At 47.8% G+C, this 19,000-nt stretch overlaps 1 protein-coding gene and 1 pseudogene across 1 annotated transcript in view; one reads left to right on the top strand and one right to left on the bottom strand.

The window, feature by feature from the left end:
* Nucleotides 1–19,000, bottom strand: part of Polr1A (RNA polymerase I subunit RpI1) — a 345,140-nt gene that overhangs the window by 196,557 nt on the left and 129,583 nt on the right. Inside the window, exons 12-13 of the mRNA XM_077642305.1 lie at nt 13,406–13,412; nt 10,131–10,158 (exon numbers count right to left, since the gene is read on the bottom strand). Of these exons, the coding sequence (XP_077498431.1) occupies nt 10,131–10,158; nt 13,406–13,412 (35 nt within the window). The remainder of the gene's footprint in view (nt 1–10,130; nt 10,159–13,405; nt 13,413–19,000) is intronic.
* Nucleotides 3,018–4,202, top strand: LOC144109481 (uncharacterized; annotated as a pseudogene).

Here is a 19,000-nt window from a genome sequence, read left to right as displayed (position 1 = left end):
CAAAACCACAAAAGGGGTGTTGCCGCAGTCTGCACGACGCGCTAAAGCTAGAAATCAGTTCTGTTTATCTCCGCAAGAGGGTAGCACAAATTTCAAATGCTTCTTGTAAGTCCTAAGAGGTGGCAGCATCTCCCAGTGAGCATCTCCCAGATACCTGTATATCAGGAATATTGACATGAAATGGAGTAAGCGAACTAGAAAACTGACAAGCAAATATCTGGACAGTAGTAGGGGGGCAAATCAGCAATTATCGGCTAAGAAAAAGGCTATAGAAACAGAGAGCTCTGTGGGAAAACAGGGATGCTGACGAAATAAGCACTAGGAACATACAAGATTTTTAAGCAGGAAATTGCCAAAGAAAATATCTATGATAATTGCAGGGGAAGCTCTTTGCTGTTTGTGGCCAGGACGGGAGTCTTGCGGACTCAAGACATATAGAGTCAGGTACCACGAGGATAGACACGTTCTGCATTGCGTGCGGAGAGGAGGAGGAAATGGCTGGACACTTGATACTTTTCTGTAAAGGGCTTCACCCTACAGTGGAAAGCAGCGGGGATGATTTATCCAAGGCATTGGGGTTTAAGGACAGTGAAGGAAAAGTAGATCTTAAGTGGGTAGAAGTAACCAAGCGAAGGTTATCTGATTGGTGGCTAAAATCAAGACAAGAGTAAAATTTCATAAGTCATGGCTAGGTGGCTTGAGCCGCGGCCCAATTTAAAGGGTTCAGCCGTACCCACCCACCCACCCACCCACCCACCCACCCACCCACCCATCCACCCATCCATCCATCCAACCAACCAACCAACCAACCAACCAACCAACCAACCAACCAACCAACCAACCAACCAACCACCCATCCATCCACGCATCATCATCATGGCGCAAAACGGAGGGTTGAAACCATACCCGTACGGCAAAGACCTTGCGGAACAGAAAACCGCCGCCTTACATATATGCAAAAACCTTCAAAGGGTTAATGTGTACTTGCCATCGCAGTTTGGCAGGCACCGTACTGCGACTCAAAATGTTTTCCCGCCTTTCCGAAAAGCATTATCAACGTGCGGACCACCAGCAATACAACATTGCGGCCATTTCGGCCATGTTCCAGCGAGTGCGGCAATGTCCATATCTATGAGGAGCCCAGAAAGCGTCAGCCGCTTCTGTGTTCCTGCACGCGAACGCATTGCCGCCAGCCCTATCACCGTCACCCCACTCTGCCCAAGTGACCTCGCCACCTCGCGTCAACCTCTGCTCACGCTGCACGTGCAGTTGATTTGTGTTGTGTTGTGGGTAGGCAATGCACATATTGTGGTGGCGTCCTTTGTTCCGAGCTGGTGCTGTGCGAAGCGCAAAGTGGTTGTTACGTCAGTGCGTGTGCGAACGGTCAGCACTATGCCGAAGCATACTCGACCGAAGTACTGCGCACTGACACTGAAGAAGTTGGACGTTATTCATTCCATTGAAAATGGAACAACGAAGAGTGCACTAGCACGTCAGTGGGACTTGCCCTTAACAACAGTCTGCAACATCTGGAATGCTTAGGAGAAGCTGAAAAGCGGGGCTGCATCGAATATGAAGAGGTGCCGCTTAAGGGGATCTGCTTTCCCCGACGTGGAAAAAGCTTTAGTGCTATGGCTTAAAAAAGCCAGATCACAAAACCTGCCGGTTCTCGCCGAAAAAGCGGAAGCATTTGCACTCAGCTCACTGTGAACATTTTTCGTGCAGTAAAGGTTAGTTATATAGGTTCAAAGCATGCTACAATATTAGTTCGAGGATGGTGTGAGGAGAGGCAGCACATGCAGACAAGGAGGGTGCCAAAGAATGGCAGAATGGGCAACTGCAGCAACAGTTAGCCACCTACGCCGCGGAAGATGTCTTGAACTTAGATGAGTCGGTGCTTTTATACCAACTTCTGCTCAACAGAACACTCAAATTCAGGGGGGAAAACTCCAGCGGTGGCAAGCTTGCAAAAGAAAGAATATCGGTCGCTTTTACAATCAGCATGACAGGAAGCCTCCTCGTGATTGGAAGGTAACCCAAACCAAGGTGGCTTAAAGGCAGTCGATTGCCCTCAGGCGTTATTTACAGGAGCAACCAAAAAGCTTGGTTGACTGGCAAGCTTTCTGAAGCATTCGTACGGCTATTGGATCGGCGTTTCATGGCAGAAAAAGAAAAATGCTCCTAGAGATTGACAACCCTTCCTCCCATTTTGAGTTGGAAAACTTGAGTGCAATCAAGCTCCCGTTCTTGCCACCCAACACTACGGCACTTGCGCAGCCTCTCAATCAAGGCATCATTCGTTCAGCCAAGCATCACTACAGGAAGAACGTCCTATGCAGAAAGCTTCTAGCGATGGAAAGCGGCAAGACGTACATCATTGATTACAGCAGTGCACCTCCTAGCGTTCTCGTGGCAGCAGGTTGACCCGGTTACGATACAGAATTGATTCGTGCGAGCAAAATTCATAGCGTGCATAAGCGATCCCGAAGTCAGCGATCCGCCGATGGCTGCGACACCCTACTAACAGAAGTGTTTGAGCGACAGGACGGTGCAGAGACTCGTTCTTCATCCCCTTAGCTCAGACAGATTTGGCGACCCGGCTTCGAACACGCAACCCCATCCTCCTACATAGATTCTGCTGGCTCTCCCGCCCTGGCTACCGGCAGCGACGCGCCCCAGAACGCTCAGCCTCTCGGTGCTTCGATGGCCGCGTTCCAGCTAGTCAGCCTGCTGCCATTTTGGCCCAATAGCCCCCGCGCCTGGCTCCAGCAGGTTGAGGCGCATTCCAGCTGCAACGTATCACCAGCCAAGGGACCTAGTTCCTCCACCTGGCGTCCACCCTGCCTCCTGACGTCACTGAGGAGTTAGTGGGTGTCATCAGTTCACCGGACACGGCTCGCCCCTTCGACACGTTGAAGGCAGCTCTCATCGACTGCAAGTCCGAGCGCACCAAGCTCCAGCAGCTCCTTAGCGCTACAGAGCTTGGTGACAGCCGCCCTTCGCAGCTACTCCGTTGCATGCGGCAGCTCCTCGGAGACTCCACTGCTCAGCCCGACTCCCTTCTGCGTGAGTTGTTCATTCAGCATCTACCCCAGAGCATGCTGCTCGTCCTCGCGGCTGTGGGTGATATCTCAATGGACAAGCTCACCGAACTCGCTGACCAAGTTGCGGACTACTCACAGCACCCCAACGTCAGCTCTTTGACCACTCCGCCTCCAATTACTACCACCGACTCCCAACTGACGAGCATAGAAAGCCGACTGGATGCTCTTGCCAGACGGCTCGATGTCCTCGCGCCTTTGCCGCACTGTTGTCCGTTGTGGTTCAGGCCACGCCGCCGTTCCCCGGCACCTTCGTGCTCCCCAGAATCCCAACCATCTGACATGCGGCCAGCCACCTAACCCTCGGATGTCTGCTGGTACCACTGTATTTTCGGCAGCTCTGCCCGCAAGTGCACATACCCGTGCTCCTGGTCGGGAAACGCTGCGAACGGCCACTGACAGCGGCAAGTGGTGCTGGTGGACGGACATGCCGCCTCTTTTACGTCTCGGACAGGATTACTGGCACTCGTTTCCTGGTCGACACGGAAGCGCAAGTCAGCGTCATAGCGGCCTCTTGTGCAGATCGCCGTCGCAACAAACAGATCTCCCCACTCCAAGCGATCAACAACTCCCCATTCGTACGTACGGCCAACGGTCCCTGACGCTTAACCTCGGATTGCGCCACACTTTTCGCTGGATTTTCATGATCGCCGACGTCTCGCAGGCTGTTCACGGTGCAGACTTCCTCGGTTTCTTCAACCTAGCCATCGACATGCAAGCTCATCGCCTCATAGATGTCAGCGAGCACCTCTTCGTCAACGGCATACTCTCCCCCACTGCGGCGACGGGGCTTCGCGCTCTCGTCCCTGTTTCACCATATGTGAAAGTTCTGGTTGATTTTCCCAACCTCACAATGCCGCATACCAGAGTCACCGGTGAAGCACTCGATGACTCACCACATCGTGACTTCGGAACCTCCGGTGTTTGTTCGCCCTCGCCGTTTGTTGGGAGAACGCCTCGCTATTGCTCGCTGTGAGTTCGAACACATGCTGGAACTTGGCATAGTATGCCCTTCCTCCAGCAACTAGGCATCGCCACTTCACATGGTGGCAAAGAAAGATATGGGTGACTGGAGATCATGTGGAGATGGTGAGAGATGGAATGTGTCAACAAACCGCGGTTTGTTGACACATTCGAGCCGATGCTTATCGTTTATAGGTATTTAACGTCCCAAAGCGACTCGGGCTATGAGGGACGCCGTGTGAAGGGCTCCGGAAATTTCAGCCACCTGGGGTTCTTTAACGTGCACTGACATCGCACAGTACATGGGCCTCTAGAATTTCGCCTCCATCGAAATTTGAACGCCGCGGCCGGAATCGAACCCGCATCTTTCAAGCCATTGAGCCGATGCAGACGGTCCGAAGGAGACGAGTAAATGAGCTGGTTGAACCAAACATTTTCCAGTGTCAACACGTTCTATGAGCACTCACACTAAGTTTTTGTGCCGTCCAACAGCTCGTTATTCACAGCGAGAGCCGGAGAAGCATCTTGCAGCCGGGCACCAACGCGCCGGCAGCGGTCGGAACGAGAAGGCCTCAAGGCCGGCGATGGCGAAATGGTCGCGTGACCAAATATGGCGGTGCTCATGCTCCCGCGCTGTAAAGCGTCTATTAAACAGCTTGCTTTTCAAACCGAAGCTGGAGTATGCTAATGCTATTTTTGACCCACACTACAATAATCTTACTAACGCACTCAAGTCGGTTCAGAATCGCGCGACATGCTTCATTCTGTCTAATTATTCCTACAATGCCAGCATCTCTGCACTAAAAGCGCAAATAAAACTACCCCCTCTAGCTGAGCGCCGTAGAATAGCACGTGTTAACCTTTTTCATAAATTTTTCCATTCCTTGCCTTTTGATAACCCCTACATAAAAAGAGCCCATAGCATCTCCCGCTTTCGCCATCAAAATACAGTGTATCCCCCAAAAGCCCATCCCGTGACCTTTGAGCAATCATTTTTCCTACGTACAGCACGAGACTGGAATGACCTGCCCACCGAAGTTGCCACCATCAACCCACAAGCATTCAAACGGCTAATCGAAAACCTCTCATCATAATTTATTTCCTTTGTTTGCCATAACCACCCACTAGCTCATGTAATGCCTCGACTGAGACCCTTGAGGAAATAAATGAATAAATGAATAAAAGCTGCTCAAGCATGGACGGTTATAAGGGCGTTCGCTGAGAAGATGGGCCTCATGGAAAAGCTTGCCCCAGTCTCGCCAATTTCGATACCGCCGTTGTCGCCACACGGCCACCACAGCAGCAACTTAAAATGACAGACTTCTGGCCGGCAGCTAACAAATAAAGTGCATATGCGTACGCGTATTCATGGGAAATTTACTGCACCTGAATCTTTATTCTTTCAGAGTGTGAGTAATGGCAAATTTGTACTAGTCGGTTAAGGTGTAATACCGTATAGTACGTACTTTCCCTCGTCCCCGCCAGCTACGTATTAACGGGGTTTTACTATACCGTGATGCAATCGGTTCACGTTAGTTTTCCAGGATCATTCTATAATTTGAACATTCTTCCGGTCCCCCGAAGTTCGAATTAACAAGGCACTAGAACAATCAAACGCCTCCGGGTCTTTCCTGTCGATAAATGCTCTAAACTTTGCCATATTTTCGTTTTTTTTTTTTTCAAGCACAACCCGATTATAACAATTATCCATTATAAAAATGGTATTTCCATGGCACTTCAAATTTTTATAAGTAGGTTTGACTGTATCGTAATAAAATTAAGTGTGTGTATGTGTTTCTTCTTCCTGCTTTCAAAAATATTAGTTTCAGTATATCTGAATTAGATGTCATATTATTTTATTTATTCATTTTATTTATTTATGACATACTGCAGGCCGTGAGGACCAAACAGGAGTGGATTACAGAAACAGATCACAAATTGAGGAAAAATACCAAAATGCAAACAGAACACGAGCAGCGGGAAATTACATGAAAAGGCAAAAAACAAGCTAACACAACAAGCAGAAAAAAAGCTAACAATATTCATTTATCAGATCAAGAGACCGTACACACGAAGCTAGTAAGCTGTTCCAATCACTGATGGTTTGCGGAAAGAAAGAGTGCTGAAATAAGTTCGTCTTTGCAAAGTACGGGGTCAAAGAAAGTGGGTGGGAGTGTCGAGTTCGTCTGGTGTTCTGTAGTATAAGATACGGTGAAGAATTTATTCCAAGTTTACGGTTAAATAACAAAAATAAGAATTTCAACCGAAGAAACTTGAGCCGGACTGAAGGGTTGGTATTAAATTCGACTGCATTAATGCAGAGACTGAAGCAGTTCGATTGTATTGCGAAAACATGAATCGCACAGCTTTCCTTTGAATCCGCTCAAGAGTTTTTATGTTAGTGACAGTATATGGATCCCATACACTGCACGCATTTTCCAATTTAGTCCTTATAAAGGTTTCGTATGCCAGTCTCTTAACCTGAAGTGGTGTATCTTTTAGTTTATGGCGCAACAAACAAAGTTTACGTAAGGCAGACGAGCAATTGTTAGAAATATGAGTGTTCCAGCTTAGATTGTTTGTTAATGTAACACCGAGATATTTATTTTCGGTTACTTGAGTAATAGGAACATAACAAGCCTAATTAGTTAAATTATTATGGAAGACACTTTCTACATTTTTTGGTCTCGACTGAAATGCGGCTGTAGCCAAAGACCTGCCATCTGGAGCTATGCTAACTATATTGCTGTTCAAGTACATCATCAAATAAAGGTGTTAAATTTTGTCCAAGCACTACAGTCAAACCCCGCTACAACGAACGCTGCGACAGCAAAATTTCCGCCACAACGAAGTATTTCCAATACCCCATCTACATACCATACAAGGCAATGAAATTATTTTCCTCCACAACGAACCAATTTCAGAGCGAGGTTCCGCTTCAACAAAATTTTTCCAAGCAGCCGAAATATTTCTTTTTTTGCGTATCCACGTGTGCCCATATCTCTCTACAGCGAGAAGTAATGCAAAATAAATGCTGTTTTCTGTCGTCGCATACGTGATTTAATTTACAGCAGAAGCTCTACATCGCCACAACAGCAGCAGCAGCAGCAGGCAGGAGGTAAGTTTCACTAAAAACGGCTGCCGAAGACAGTTTGCACTTACAATACCGTAGCTGACATTCACTGGACAATTAGAACTAATGTGTAGTGCTGTGCACATAAACATGCCATGCAGCGCACTACTGCCTGCGATGGTTTTGCCGATCGCCCAGACTTTGCGCTTGCAATCCGCGGTCGTTGGTGCTGGCAGCCTTTCGGCTTTTTCGCTCGCTTCACTGATGAAGGCACAACGGAAATGAGTTCTACAGTGTTCATTTGAGTGTGAAGCAATCGTGTCAATGAAAACTGGTGAAAATGTTGAACGTTATATGAGAGAGGCATTTAGTATAACATAAGCAGATATACGCAAAGGGGTAGCGAACGCTATAAAAAAGCGTCCTTCGTACTGCGCATGTGCCAAATGCTATTCCAAATCGAGGTTTAATGTATGTGCGCGTCACATACGCTGTTTTTTGAATTTAGCGTAAGTGCTTTTGCTTACGCTAGGAAAAATAGCGTTGGCAAGATGGCGGTGCCCACGTCGCCCGCTTCAGAGAGAATTCGTCAAAGTTAATGGGTTTTTAAGCATATTCATTACCTTTAAATGGTGTAGGTGTTTGCAGCGCACACAAAACACGGACGGACAGAAAAGGGAATGAAACACAGCGCTGTGTTTCGTTCCCTTTTCTGTCCGTCCGTGTTTCGTGTGCGCTGCAAACACCTACAGCATGAAAAACCAACTAGCCCAAGAAAAGACGATTCTGACCTTTAAATGGTACACGTGATATTCGCTCTGGGCCCCCTCTCCAACAGCATAACGAATTAGGGATAAACTTGCCCAATTTTCAATTCTGTGTAATGATTCCGCAGTTCTTAACCCTAACAAGACACCGCCGACTGTGGATTGGCTTGATTTGGATTTTTACACCAAGGTTGCCTTTTCAAATGTAGTCGTTTTGGCGGTAGGCAGAAGGGCCCGAAAGAACTCAACATGACGTTATCAAAAACCTTGCTCAGTTCAGTTACCTATAAGAAATTGGGACCTGACTCGAATTAACTGGCCATGGAACTAGTTATCTACGCCATAAAACTTGGATAACCTTGGCTAAATGCAAAAAATGTGTCACAAAATATTTTCACCTTTTAACTAGCTATCTATGACATGAAACTTGGATAACCTTGGCTAAATGCAAAAAATGTGTCACAAAATATTTTCACATTTTAACAACAGATGGCCCCATTGCAGCCTGCAATATTGTTGCGTTCAGGATGGCATCATCATCATCATCATGAGCCTGACTAAACCAATTGCAAGGCAAAGGCCTCTCCCGTGTTTCTCCAATTTAGCCTGTCCTTTGCCAGTTCCACCCACCCTATGCCTGCAAACTTCCTAATCTCAGCCGCCCGCCTAACCTTCTGCAGCCTCCTGCTACGCTTGCCTTCTCTTGGAATCCCCTCCGTTACCATTAACCCTTTCACTGCCTCTCCCGAGATAACTCGGGCGACCACACATATGCACTCCCTGCTTCTCACGAGTATACTCGTTTTGGTTTCTTAACTCGCTCCCTGCTGCTCCCGATAATACTCGTGCAAAACAAAATAATGCAAGCATGTAGCGCCACCTATGGAGAGGCTTCATAAATAACACAGAACTTGTAGGATGACTTTCCAATAGGTGGAGCGCATGTTCCATCACCCGCATCGCTTTGTAATCGCCTCGGCAGAACAGCCATGGCAAGGCAGCGTGCGTCGTGCGTCCGCAGTTTGATGGACGAAGAAATTCAAGAATTGCTCATGAATTCGGACTCCGATAACAGTGACAGTGAGGAAGCAGCCCGTCTAAGTGCCTTGTCGAGTGACGATAGCGATGAAGAGCCCCTTCCACAAAGAAATCCGCGTAAGAAGAGGAAATGCGACGAGCGGGATTTCTCCTGGAAGAAGGAGTTCAAGCCTCAGGACCATGCATTCGACCCATCTTCTTCAGAAATCTGCAATGACATCACAGCAGCATCCAGTGAGCTCGAGATTTTTGAAAGTTTGTTTACGCCGGACATTGTGGAAGGAATTGTGGATCAAACTAGCAGAACCCAACACGAGCCTGCCGCGTCTGTGCTAACACGCAGCATCGACCAAAGCAGCGAAGAGAGTCTCGCTATCTGTGTTCCAGCTGCGAGGTGCCGCTTTGTGTGGTACCTTGTTTTGAAGAATACCACACCAAAAAAGTTTTCTAAACACATGGACATCCTAATTAGCAGATACTCATTTTGCTAATTAGTCAAGTGCCAATTTTTTGTATTCAGTACAACTAATATCTATATGTTAATCATGAATAAAATGTTTCCATGACCTTCAGAGCATCCTAATGCCTTGCTAGCATAAAATTTCTACGAAAGTAGTATGCAAAAAAAACCCGGCAGTGGTGAGAAAAAAACCCGGCAGCGAAAGGGTTAAAGACCAGCGGTTATCTTGCCTTCACATCACATGCCCTGCCCATGCCTATTTCTTCATCTTGATTTCGACTAGGATGACATTAACCAGCGCTTGTTCCCTCACCCACTCTACCCGCATCCGGTCTCTTAACGTTACACCTATCATTTTTATTTCCATAGCTCGCTGCGTTGTCCTTAACTGAACCCTTTTCGTTAGCCCCCACGTTTCTGCCCCGTAGGTGAGTACGGGTAAGATACAGCTGTTGTGTACTTTTCTCTTGAGGGATATTGGAAACCTGCTCTTCATGATCTGAGAAAACCTGCCATATGTGCTCCCCCCCATTCTTATCCTTCTAGTTATTTCCCTCTCATGATCCGGATGAGCTGTCACTACCTGCCCTAAGTAGACGTATTCTTTTACCACGTCCAGGCTCTCGCTACTACTTATGAACTGCTGCTGCCTTGCTAGACTGTTGAACGTTACTTTGGTTTTCTGCACGTTAATTTTTATACTCACTGTTGTGCCTTGCCTGTCTAACTCATTGACCGTGGTTTGCAGTTCACCTTCTAAGTGACTCAGCAAGGCAATGTTATCAGCGAATCGTAAATTGCTTAGGCATTCTGAATTAGCTCTTATCTACAACTGTTCCCAATCAAGGCCTCGGAATACCTCCTGTACACAGGCGGTGAATAGCACTGGCGAGATCGTGTCTCCCTCCCCGACACCCTTCCTTATATGAACTTTATTGCTGACTTTATGAAGGGCTACGGCAGCTGTGCAGTTGCTATAAATATATATATATATATATATATATTGATTCTGAACGAATCGAAAACGAAATGCGTGCTTTTTCAGGCTCGTGGCTCATCAGTTGATGTTCCGAAGACCGTTGTTTTGGGACCGTATGTAGTAGAAATAGAAAAATGTGTTAAATCACTTGGGGTGATTTTTTCGGAACATATGTCATGGAATGATCATGTTAACTATCTTTCATCAAAATTATGCAGGGCTGTAGGAATGATAAACCGGTGCCGCCATTTCCTTCCAACTAAAGTAAAACGCGTGATTTATTTTGCTCTATTCCATTCCAACCTGTGTTATTGTGTTTTGGTGTGGGGCAACACCACTCTAACTAATTTGCAGAAAATTACCATTCTCCAGAAACGAGCCCTCCGAGCAGTTGAAAACGTGTCATTCTCAGAACACACAGCACCATTTTTTCACAAGCACAAGATCATTAAGGCGCAAGACAAGTATGTGCATAAATTACTCTGCTCATACAAAAGGGCCAATGCAGGTACCTTAGCTGTATTTTTGATTTAGCGCAACTAAAAAGACCTTTGATTAACTACTGCTTTCGTCATCAATCACCTTGGCTAGTTTCATCATCACGAACTAATTACGGTAAAATGATGACTCAACATACGTTACCAACAATATTAAATCACTATTCGGATGCTTCACAAATAGACATTGAAAAACTATCCCTTAAACGTATTACTGAGCTGTTCATATAAATTTTGTATACTGCTACCACTACATATTGCACTGATGTAATATGCCTTGTTTGTTTGTTTATTCTTTTTGCTGTTTCTTGTTTTGTTTTTCAGTTCCAGTATTTTCTGACGTATGCTTCTCTTTATTTTTCTCTTTCTCTTTCCGCTGTGTATTTTTGCACATAAGAGCCAGGTCTTGTTGGCAGATAGCGACTTTAGTTTTGACGAAGCAGTAGCTGATGTTTTAGGTACGTTTGGTCGAAACAGCATGGGCCTCACCTTCACTCACGAACTGCCTAGCAGTAATAACCAATTACAGTTTTTAGACCTCACCCTAACCTTTCACCCTTCACATGTTTGCTGGCGATACTGTCCATGCGCCAAGAAAGATTTGTTACCATTTCATTCAAACCATTCTAAGACCGTTAAGAGGGCTATCGCTTCCCAGTGCCTAGCGTCCGCACTAAAGAAGTCCTGCCACCATGCCATGCACGCCAGCTTTGCATCTCAGGTGTCCAGGTTGCAGAATGCAGGCTTCCCGGCTCCCCTGGTTCTCTCCGTGACGCAGACCTTGCTGAAAAAGCTGAAGGGCAGCAATGAAATCAACAAACCTCAAGAAAAAAGGCTGGAAAGGCCGGAAGTTGTACCCTACGTACACCACACCTCTGATAATCTGAAGAAGGTGGGCAATAAGTACGGCGTCAACATGGTATTTTCAGCGCCGCGAAAACTAGCCGGAATGTGCTCACGTATTGGGAGAAAGGAAATGCAAGAGTGCGCCATCAGACACCGAACGCCACTTGTTGGCTGCAAGAAAGGAGTGGTGTACGAGTTCCCGCTTACATGCGGGAAGGTGTACGTTGGACAGACCGGCCGGTGTCTTAATGAGCGCCTGCTTGAACACAAGAATTCTTTGAATAAGAAAGGAGCCCATCTTCCAGACCACTGCCAAGCATGCTCGAAAGAGAAACGTATAGTCTGCAAGCCCCGACTGCCTGAATGCAAAGTGCTACTGAAAAGCCGAGATAAGACTGAACGTGAGCTCGTGGAAGCCTTTTATATCAAGAAACGAGGTGACAATTGCATCAGTGATACCTCGGTTATTATCCGGCACAGTGAAATGATGTTTCTTGAGGCATATCTGTGAAAGGTAGATGTTTGTCAAATTGAGATTAAGAGCATGGATAAGGTCAGAGGCTATATATACGCTCTTCCCTGAATAAACCCTGTTGAAAGTAGCGCTCGTCCTGTTCCCTTCCTCGTCCGTGTTGCCAGTTTGCGCTCTTATGTCTTTCACGAATATGCACCAACAAGCCCAGTTGCAAGTACTTCTTATATATAGAGCTGTTCAGTTGGCTCCACTCATGAAGTCTGCTCCAACGTTATCTCTGCCTTTAATATATTCCACCTGAAATGAGTATTCTTGCAAGGCCAAACTCCATCTCATGACTTAACTATATTGTTCATTTTGGCTTTGGTTAAGTATTCAAGAGGCTGATGATCTGTTTAAATCCTGAAATGTCTCCCATAAAGATAAACGTGGAATTTCTTTACCGCCCACACCACCGCCAAACATTCCTTTTCAACGGTGGAGTAGTTGCGTTCACTAGCCGATAATCTCTTGCTTGCAAAAAATACCGGATGTAGCACGCGATTCTCTTCTTGCAAGAGTACGGCTCCTAAAGCTCGGTCTGATGCATCAGTGCGAAGCACAAATTCTTTATCCAGATTCAGAGCAAGCAGAACGGGAGGTTTTGCGATATGCCCTTTAAACATCACGAATGCATTTTCACGTTCAGCAGTCCAATTCAGCTTATTGCTTGCCCCGTCCTTAGTGAGTTCAACAAGCAGGTCTGCTATGTGGGCATAATCGGGAATAAAGTACCTGTAGTATCCCGTTAAACCCAGGAACGACTGTACCTCTTTCTTGGTCGTCGGTGTCTGGGCCTGCTGTATTTTGCCCAAGATGTCTTTCATCGCGATGCAGCCCATCCCCAGCTTGTGTCCGAGAAAAAACATGGCTTCAAAGCCCATCTCACATTTTGCCTGTTTTATGGTCAACCTGGCTTGCTGAATTCTATCAAATAGTTTTACCAGCGTAATTACATTCTCTTCCCACGTATCTGTTGCCACAAGGATGTCATCAATATAGTGTTCTACATTTTGGAGCCCATCCAAAACCTTCCTCATCAGCTCCGTGAATATTGCAGATGCTGTCTTCAAACCAAAAGGCATGAATTTAAACTGGAATAAACCCGCCGAGAACGAAAAGGCAGTCTTCTCTTTAGACAAATCTTCCATTGGTATTTGCCAATACCCTTTAGCTAAGTCAAATTTAGAAAAAAAAACTTTTTGTGGGCCACCTTAGCGAACACCACGTCAGCTCTTGGTATGGGTTCTGCATCAGGTACTATGATGTCATTTAGCCGACGAAAATGTACACACAGTCGGTTAGTACCACTGGGTTTTTTGACAATCACGAGAGGTGCATTGTATGCTGACCACGACCTCTCAATCACACCAAGCTCCAACATATCCCGCACCTCATTTTCAATTGATCCTTGAACTGCTAAAGGTAGTGGGTATTGCTTCACGCTGATTGGCCTGTCTGTAGAGAGATCTAGTCTGCAACATATGTTATCTGTTTTGCCCGGCACATCCGAAAACACAGCCCCTTTGCTTTGGAGTAGGGCCTTTATTTGTGATCTTCGATCTTCATTCAAATTGGGGTTTATTAGCACCTTATCCCATCCTACAGTTTTCTTCCCACTGCATGTGGGCACCTCGACAACATCATCTGTCTCCTCGGCTGCTACCGAGCATGCTACCTTGGGGGCGCACTCTACGAGAACTCTTCGTACTTTTTCAACATGTTTGCATGGAAAACCTTCTTAGTGTTATTTATCAGTAACTCATAATCCATGTCATTTTTCTTCTGCGTCACAAGGTACAGGCCCTTCCACTGCATCAGTAACTTATTATGATCCGTGGGTAGCAAGATGAGAGCCTTGTCGCCCGGATTCAGATTCCTGTGAGTGGCTTTCTTGTCAAAGTAGCCCTTATAGCATTCGCGCGCCCTTTCCAGGCCTTGATGGGCAAGCCTGCATGTTTCTTCCAACTTGTCCCGCAACTCAAAAACGTATGTGTATGTTGTCTTGAGATCTGATGCAATCTCTTTATTAGCCCACCGCTCCTTGAGTATTGCAAGTGGACCTCTAACGGCTCTCCCATACAACATCTCAAAGGGCAAGAAACCAAGACTCGTTTGTGGTACTTCGCGGTAAGCGAACAAAAGAGCTCGGAGATATCTATTCCAATCAGTAGGTCTCTCCTGGCACATTTTCTTGATCATGTTTTTGAGCGTGCCGCTGAACCGCTCTACAAGCTTATTACACATGGGATGGTAAGGCGTCGTGAGTAACTGCCTTACTGACAAAAGGCGGTTAACCTCCTTCATAAGTTCCGATGTGAAGTTCGAGCCCCGGTCACTCAAAACTTCCCTTGGGAATCCATAATGCGAAAACATTTCCACAAGACCCTCCGCCACTTGGATATTGTCAATAGTACTCAGTGGAATAGCGTCAGGATAACGAGTGGCCACGTCAACTAGAGTGAACACATATCTATTGCCTTTGGCAGATACTGGAGAGATTGGTCCCACAATGTCAATAGCCACTCGCTGAAACGGTAGGTCGATGGCTGGCATCTTGCCCAGAGCTACGGGACCAACTCTTCCCTTCGGAACTGTGCGCTGGCACACGTCACATGAGCGAACAAAGCGCTTAACGTCACTCTGAACACCCGGCCAAAAGAACTCCTCGGTGATCCTAGACACCGTTCTTTGAACACCCTGGTGTCCGGCCCTGATGGCGTCGTGTCCTAAGCGTAGCACATTCTCTCGCATATCTCTCGGTAACACCAGCTGTTGGACCCGCCTTCCTGAACTAAATATGCATTCCCTGTGCAGAAGACCATTTACCAATTGATATTCGAAGGACGTAGGACTCTTCTTTCTTTTCACTTTTTCCCCGACTCTTTCGAAGCGGGCCTTCAAGCTCGGGTCTTCTTTTTGCCTAATTGCAATTTTGCCCGGTGTTACGCTCAGGCACATCGAAACAGGAGTAGAGAGCGGACGCTGCGTTGCTCGGGCTGTCGCTTGAGCTCTTGTCTCCACTGCCGACGAGAAACTGACTGCACCCGTCTGAGCTGTCGCGGGCCTTTCCTCCTTTGGATGTTCTTCAACGTCGAGCAACCTCCACTCGGGATTGGGGTCTTCGACACTTCTTGCACCCGTAATGTTTCCCAAGATGAGATCGTAGATAGGTTGGTCGACGCATTTTGCCACTACCTGCCCAGTGTAATATGGCGTGGACACTAAAACCCTGGCTTCAGGAAGGAACCTTACTGTGCTATCTACAAGAGTGACGGCCGGCGCTTCCCCTGTAAGATCCTCGTCCTTCACCAGGCTTCTCCGAACCAAGACTGTGTTGGCTCCGCTGTCTCTAAGCATCAGTATAGGACGGTCCCCTATTTGCCCAACCACCACCGGCATTGCTGCTTTTGAGTTGGGTGTTCCACTCACTGCCTCATTTTCCAGCAGCGTTTGCTCACCTTCCAGCTGTGGAACTTCGGGTGGCGTGACAAGTTCTACCCTAGTCGACAACGCATGCAGCTCGGTCCTGCGTTCTGTATCGGCACTCATCCAGAGTATGACCCCACCTCTTACAACCTTGACACACAACCTGTGTTTTTTGGGCAGCGCTACTAGTCCGACAGTCAGCTGCACGGTGTCCCACCTTGCTGCTGAAAAAACACCTTACTGGCGCCTTAGATGCACCGCCATATGCTCTTGGTTTTGCTGCATCTGTCTCTAGGATCTTTTGGGTTTCTTCCTTTGCCTTACTCAAATTTCTTAGCGCTTGAGCCTCGAGGAATTGGTCTGCAGTGTCGGCGAGCTCTTCCAATGAACACAACTTTCTTTCTTTCAGGAATAGCGCTGGCTTTGAGCAACAACACGCTAAAAATTGCGCTGTGACCAACTTGTCACGCACCCCTTCGAAACTCTTTTCCGTGTTTGACATGTCAAGCCACCTATCAAAATAGTTGGTCAGCCTGCAGAAAAACTGCTTAGCGGTTTTCGAATCCTCAGGTTTCGCGGTGCGCAATCTCTAACGAAAACCCTCTGCCGTAAGCCTGAATCTTTGGAGGAGCGCCTTTTTGACTTTCTCGTAGTCCATGGAATCAGCAGCAGGCATCCTTCCAAGCACATTCAGTGCCTCTCCGACTAAACACAAGCTCAATGCCGTGGCCCATTCACTGCGCTCCCAGCCTTGCCCCAAAGCTATCCGCTCAAATCGTTGCAGATATGCGCCCAGATCATTTCTTTTGTCATCGAAGGGAGCCATCAGCTTCCTTGGACAAACTCTGGCCGGTCTAGCAGATTCTCTACCTGCTAAGGAATGCTGATCACTGTCCGTGATCTCCTTATATCCTCCCGCGACATGCGCCTATTTCCACAAAAGAAACTCCTTCTCCCATTCTATCCTTCTTTTCTCCTGTTCTTCTGCCTCGCGTGCTCTTCTAGCTTCTCGCTCTTCTGCCTCGCGAGCTCTGTTCGCCTCGCACTCTTCTGCTTCGAGAGCGTCTGCGCGTGCTTGTGCCCTTTCCTCTCTCTGCCTATCTGCCTCCTCTCTTTGCCTCTTTGCCTCCTCATCATAGAGACGCATCGCCTCTTCTTTGCTTAACCCTAGCTTCAGCGCCAGTTCTAACGTTTTTGCCAAATCCATACTTTCTGCTGTCGAGAGATCGGAAAAACCCAAGACAAAGCAAAAAAGAAACAAGGAAATGAATCCTGGCACAGGCTCGCCACTTATCCTTGTCACGGACCTCCCCGAATAACACACGGACTGAAAGAACAGACTAGGCGACAGGTGTACCCACACCAACGAACATTTAATACACACTACGTGACACACACACTAGAACACAAAACAAAACTAACACAAAACACAAAGACTATAAATACACACGACCCGGGCACACTGCTACCAGCGTCTACTACTAGCGTTCTACTGTTAGTGGTCGGCGTTCGTGCTCATGGTTGGTTCGGTGCGGCTGCGGCGTTGTATGAATCCAGTAGACGGCGTCGAGGCGGCATTCGACGTGCTTAGGCTGGCGTCGCTGGCGGCGTCACTGGCTGCGTCGTACAAGCTCCCGGTCCAAGCGCCCGTGGAGGTGATGCCAGTGTTGTTGGAGTTGGGGGCACCACCCGGATGGGTGGTAACAGCGCTGGAGACACCCCTGGCCATAGCAGATGGTAGCGTCCTCCGTTGGCTCCCCGGAACGGGCTCAAGCACGGCAGGAAGTCCACAATGCGAAGCCGTAGAACGCAAGCTCACCGTAGCAGTAGCCGGCATCGCTCTCTTCCAGCCAATGTGTCCCTGACCCGCCGGAGCCTCCGCTTCCCTGCTGTTCCCCCTGTGCCTCACTCTCCCTGGCCCTTTTATAGCCTTGGCGTTAAGGCTATAGTCCAGATAAGCCTTGTCAGCCTTGTCGTCGTCTTCTTCTTCTCTTCTCCACCAATCATCTCTCTCCACTTCACCGAATGCTTCTCCACCAATCATCTTTCTCCACCTCACCAAACGCTTCTTCTTCATCTTCTTTATTCTTCGGTTAATCCACGTCGTCTTCTTCACACCTTTTTCCTTTAAAATTTAATTTAGGCTCCTTAATATATGTGACAGTTGGCCCCAAAGCCCCGGCCAGTCTCCGATGGGCGCAACGCGCCGACCTTGTCCTGGCCCCTCGCGACTCCCCGCACTGGGGTTATGATTTTTAATCAGCAACGGCTGCTCACTGAGGAAGGGGGGAAACGACCCGCCGGCACCTAACCTAACCGTGCTCCCTCAAAAGCATCGCACGCTCAATGGGGCTGAGGTCGTTGAAATGCAGGCCGGAGTTTTTGCGAGAACTACGTTAGGGTGGCTAGAACTTTTTCAGGTGTGAAAAACTCGGCGCGTTTCCCTTGCCGGAAGTGGCCCCGCTGCTCACCGATGCCGCCAGGGGCGCTGATGCTAGAGGCGCGGTCGCTGATCATGCATGCTGGAAAGCGCACGGACCGCGTTTAATTGCGTGATTTGCGCGCTGTGCTTTGCTTTTGGGATGCCGCTGATGGTGAAAAATGGCTCCGCGATGGTGGTTTGTCCACACGATGCAGTTATGAGCTCCGAGTTCTGCAGAATTATTCACCAAGCAGAACCGCATTCTTGCGCAGCAGACGATAAGCAGTTGCTAGAATCATCTGGCTTTGTTTCTTCAGCAGGGCATTTGCGAAGGTTTGATTTAAAGGGAACTGGAGAACTTATCAGATCCGATTTGTGTGCTGGCGTGAAAGGCTCCTCCGCATACGTCCACACGTTTTTTCAAGAACGCGCTCGAATAGCGCGCTCAACTGTTCGTTTGTAACATGAAAAAAAGTGCCAAAATTTTTCTCCTCCCCCCTCCCTTCTTTTTCCGCGCCGCTAGAGCGATTCGCTCGTGCTGCTTGTAGCCTTTCAGTTCTAGGAAATTCTTTTGCTTCCAGATGGGCTTCCTCAATAATGTGTGGTATTTTTGTTTTGCGTCAGCAGCCTCCGTGGTGGCTGAGCTGTTAATATTACCCTCAGCTGCTGACGCGAAAGACACGGTTTCGATCCCGGCCGCGGCGGTCGAACTTCGATGGAGGCGAAATTTTAGAGGCCCCCTGTACTGTGCGATGTCAGTACACGTTAAAGAACCCCAGGTGGTCGAAATTTCCGGAGCCCTTCACTACGGCATCCCTCATATGGCCTGAGTCCCTTTGGGACGTTAAAATGTATGAAGTGGGAAGTGAGTGTCTTGCGTCAGCACCTTCTCTTGCCTCCTGCGATGGGGT

This window comes from Amblyomma americanum, chromosome 11 (assembly GCF_052857255.1).
Source record: "Amblyomma americanum isolate KBUSLIRL-KWMA chromosome 11, ASM5285725v1, whole genome shotgun sequence".
Lineage (NCBI taxonomy): Eukaryota > Metazoa > Arthropoda > Arachnida > Ixodida > Ixodidae > Amblyomma > Amblyomma americanum.
The sequence above is the reverse complement of the archived record's forward strand: the minus strand, read 5'-3'. Positions and strand labels throughout refer to the sequence as shown.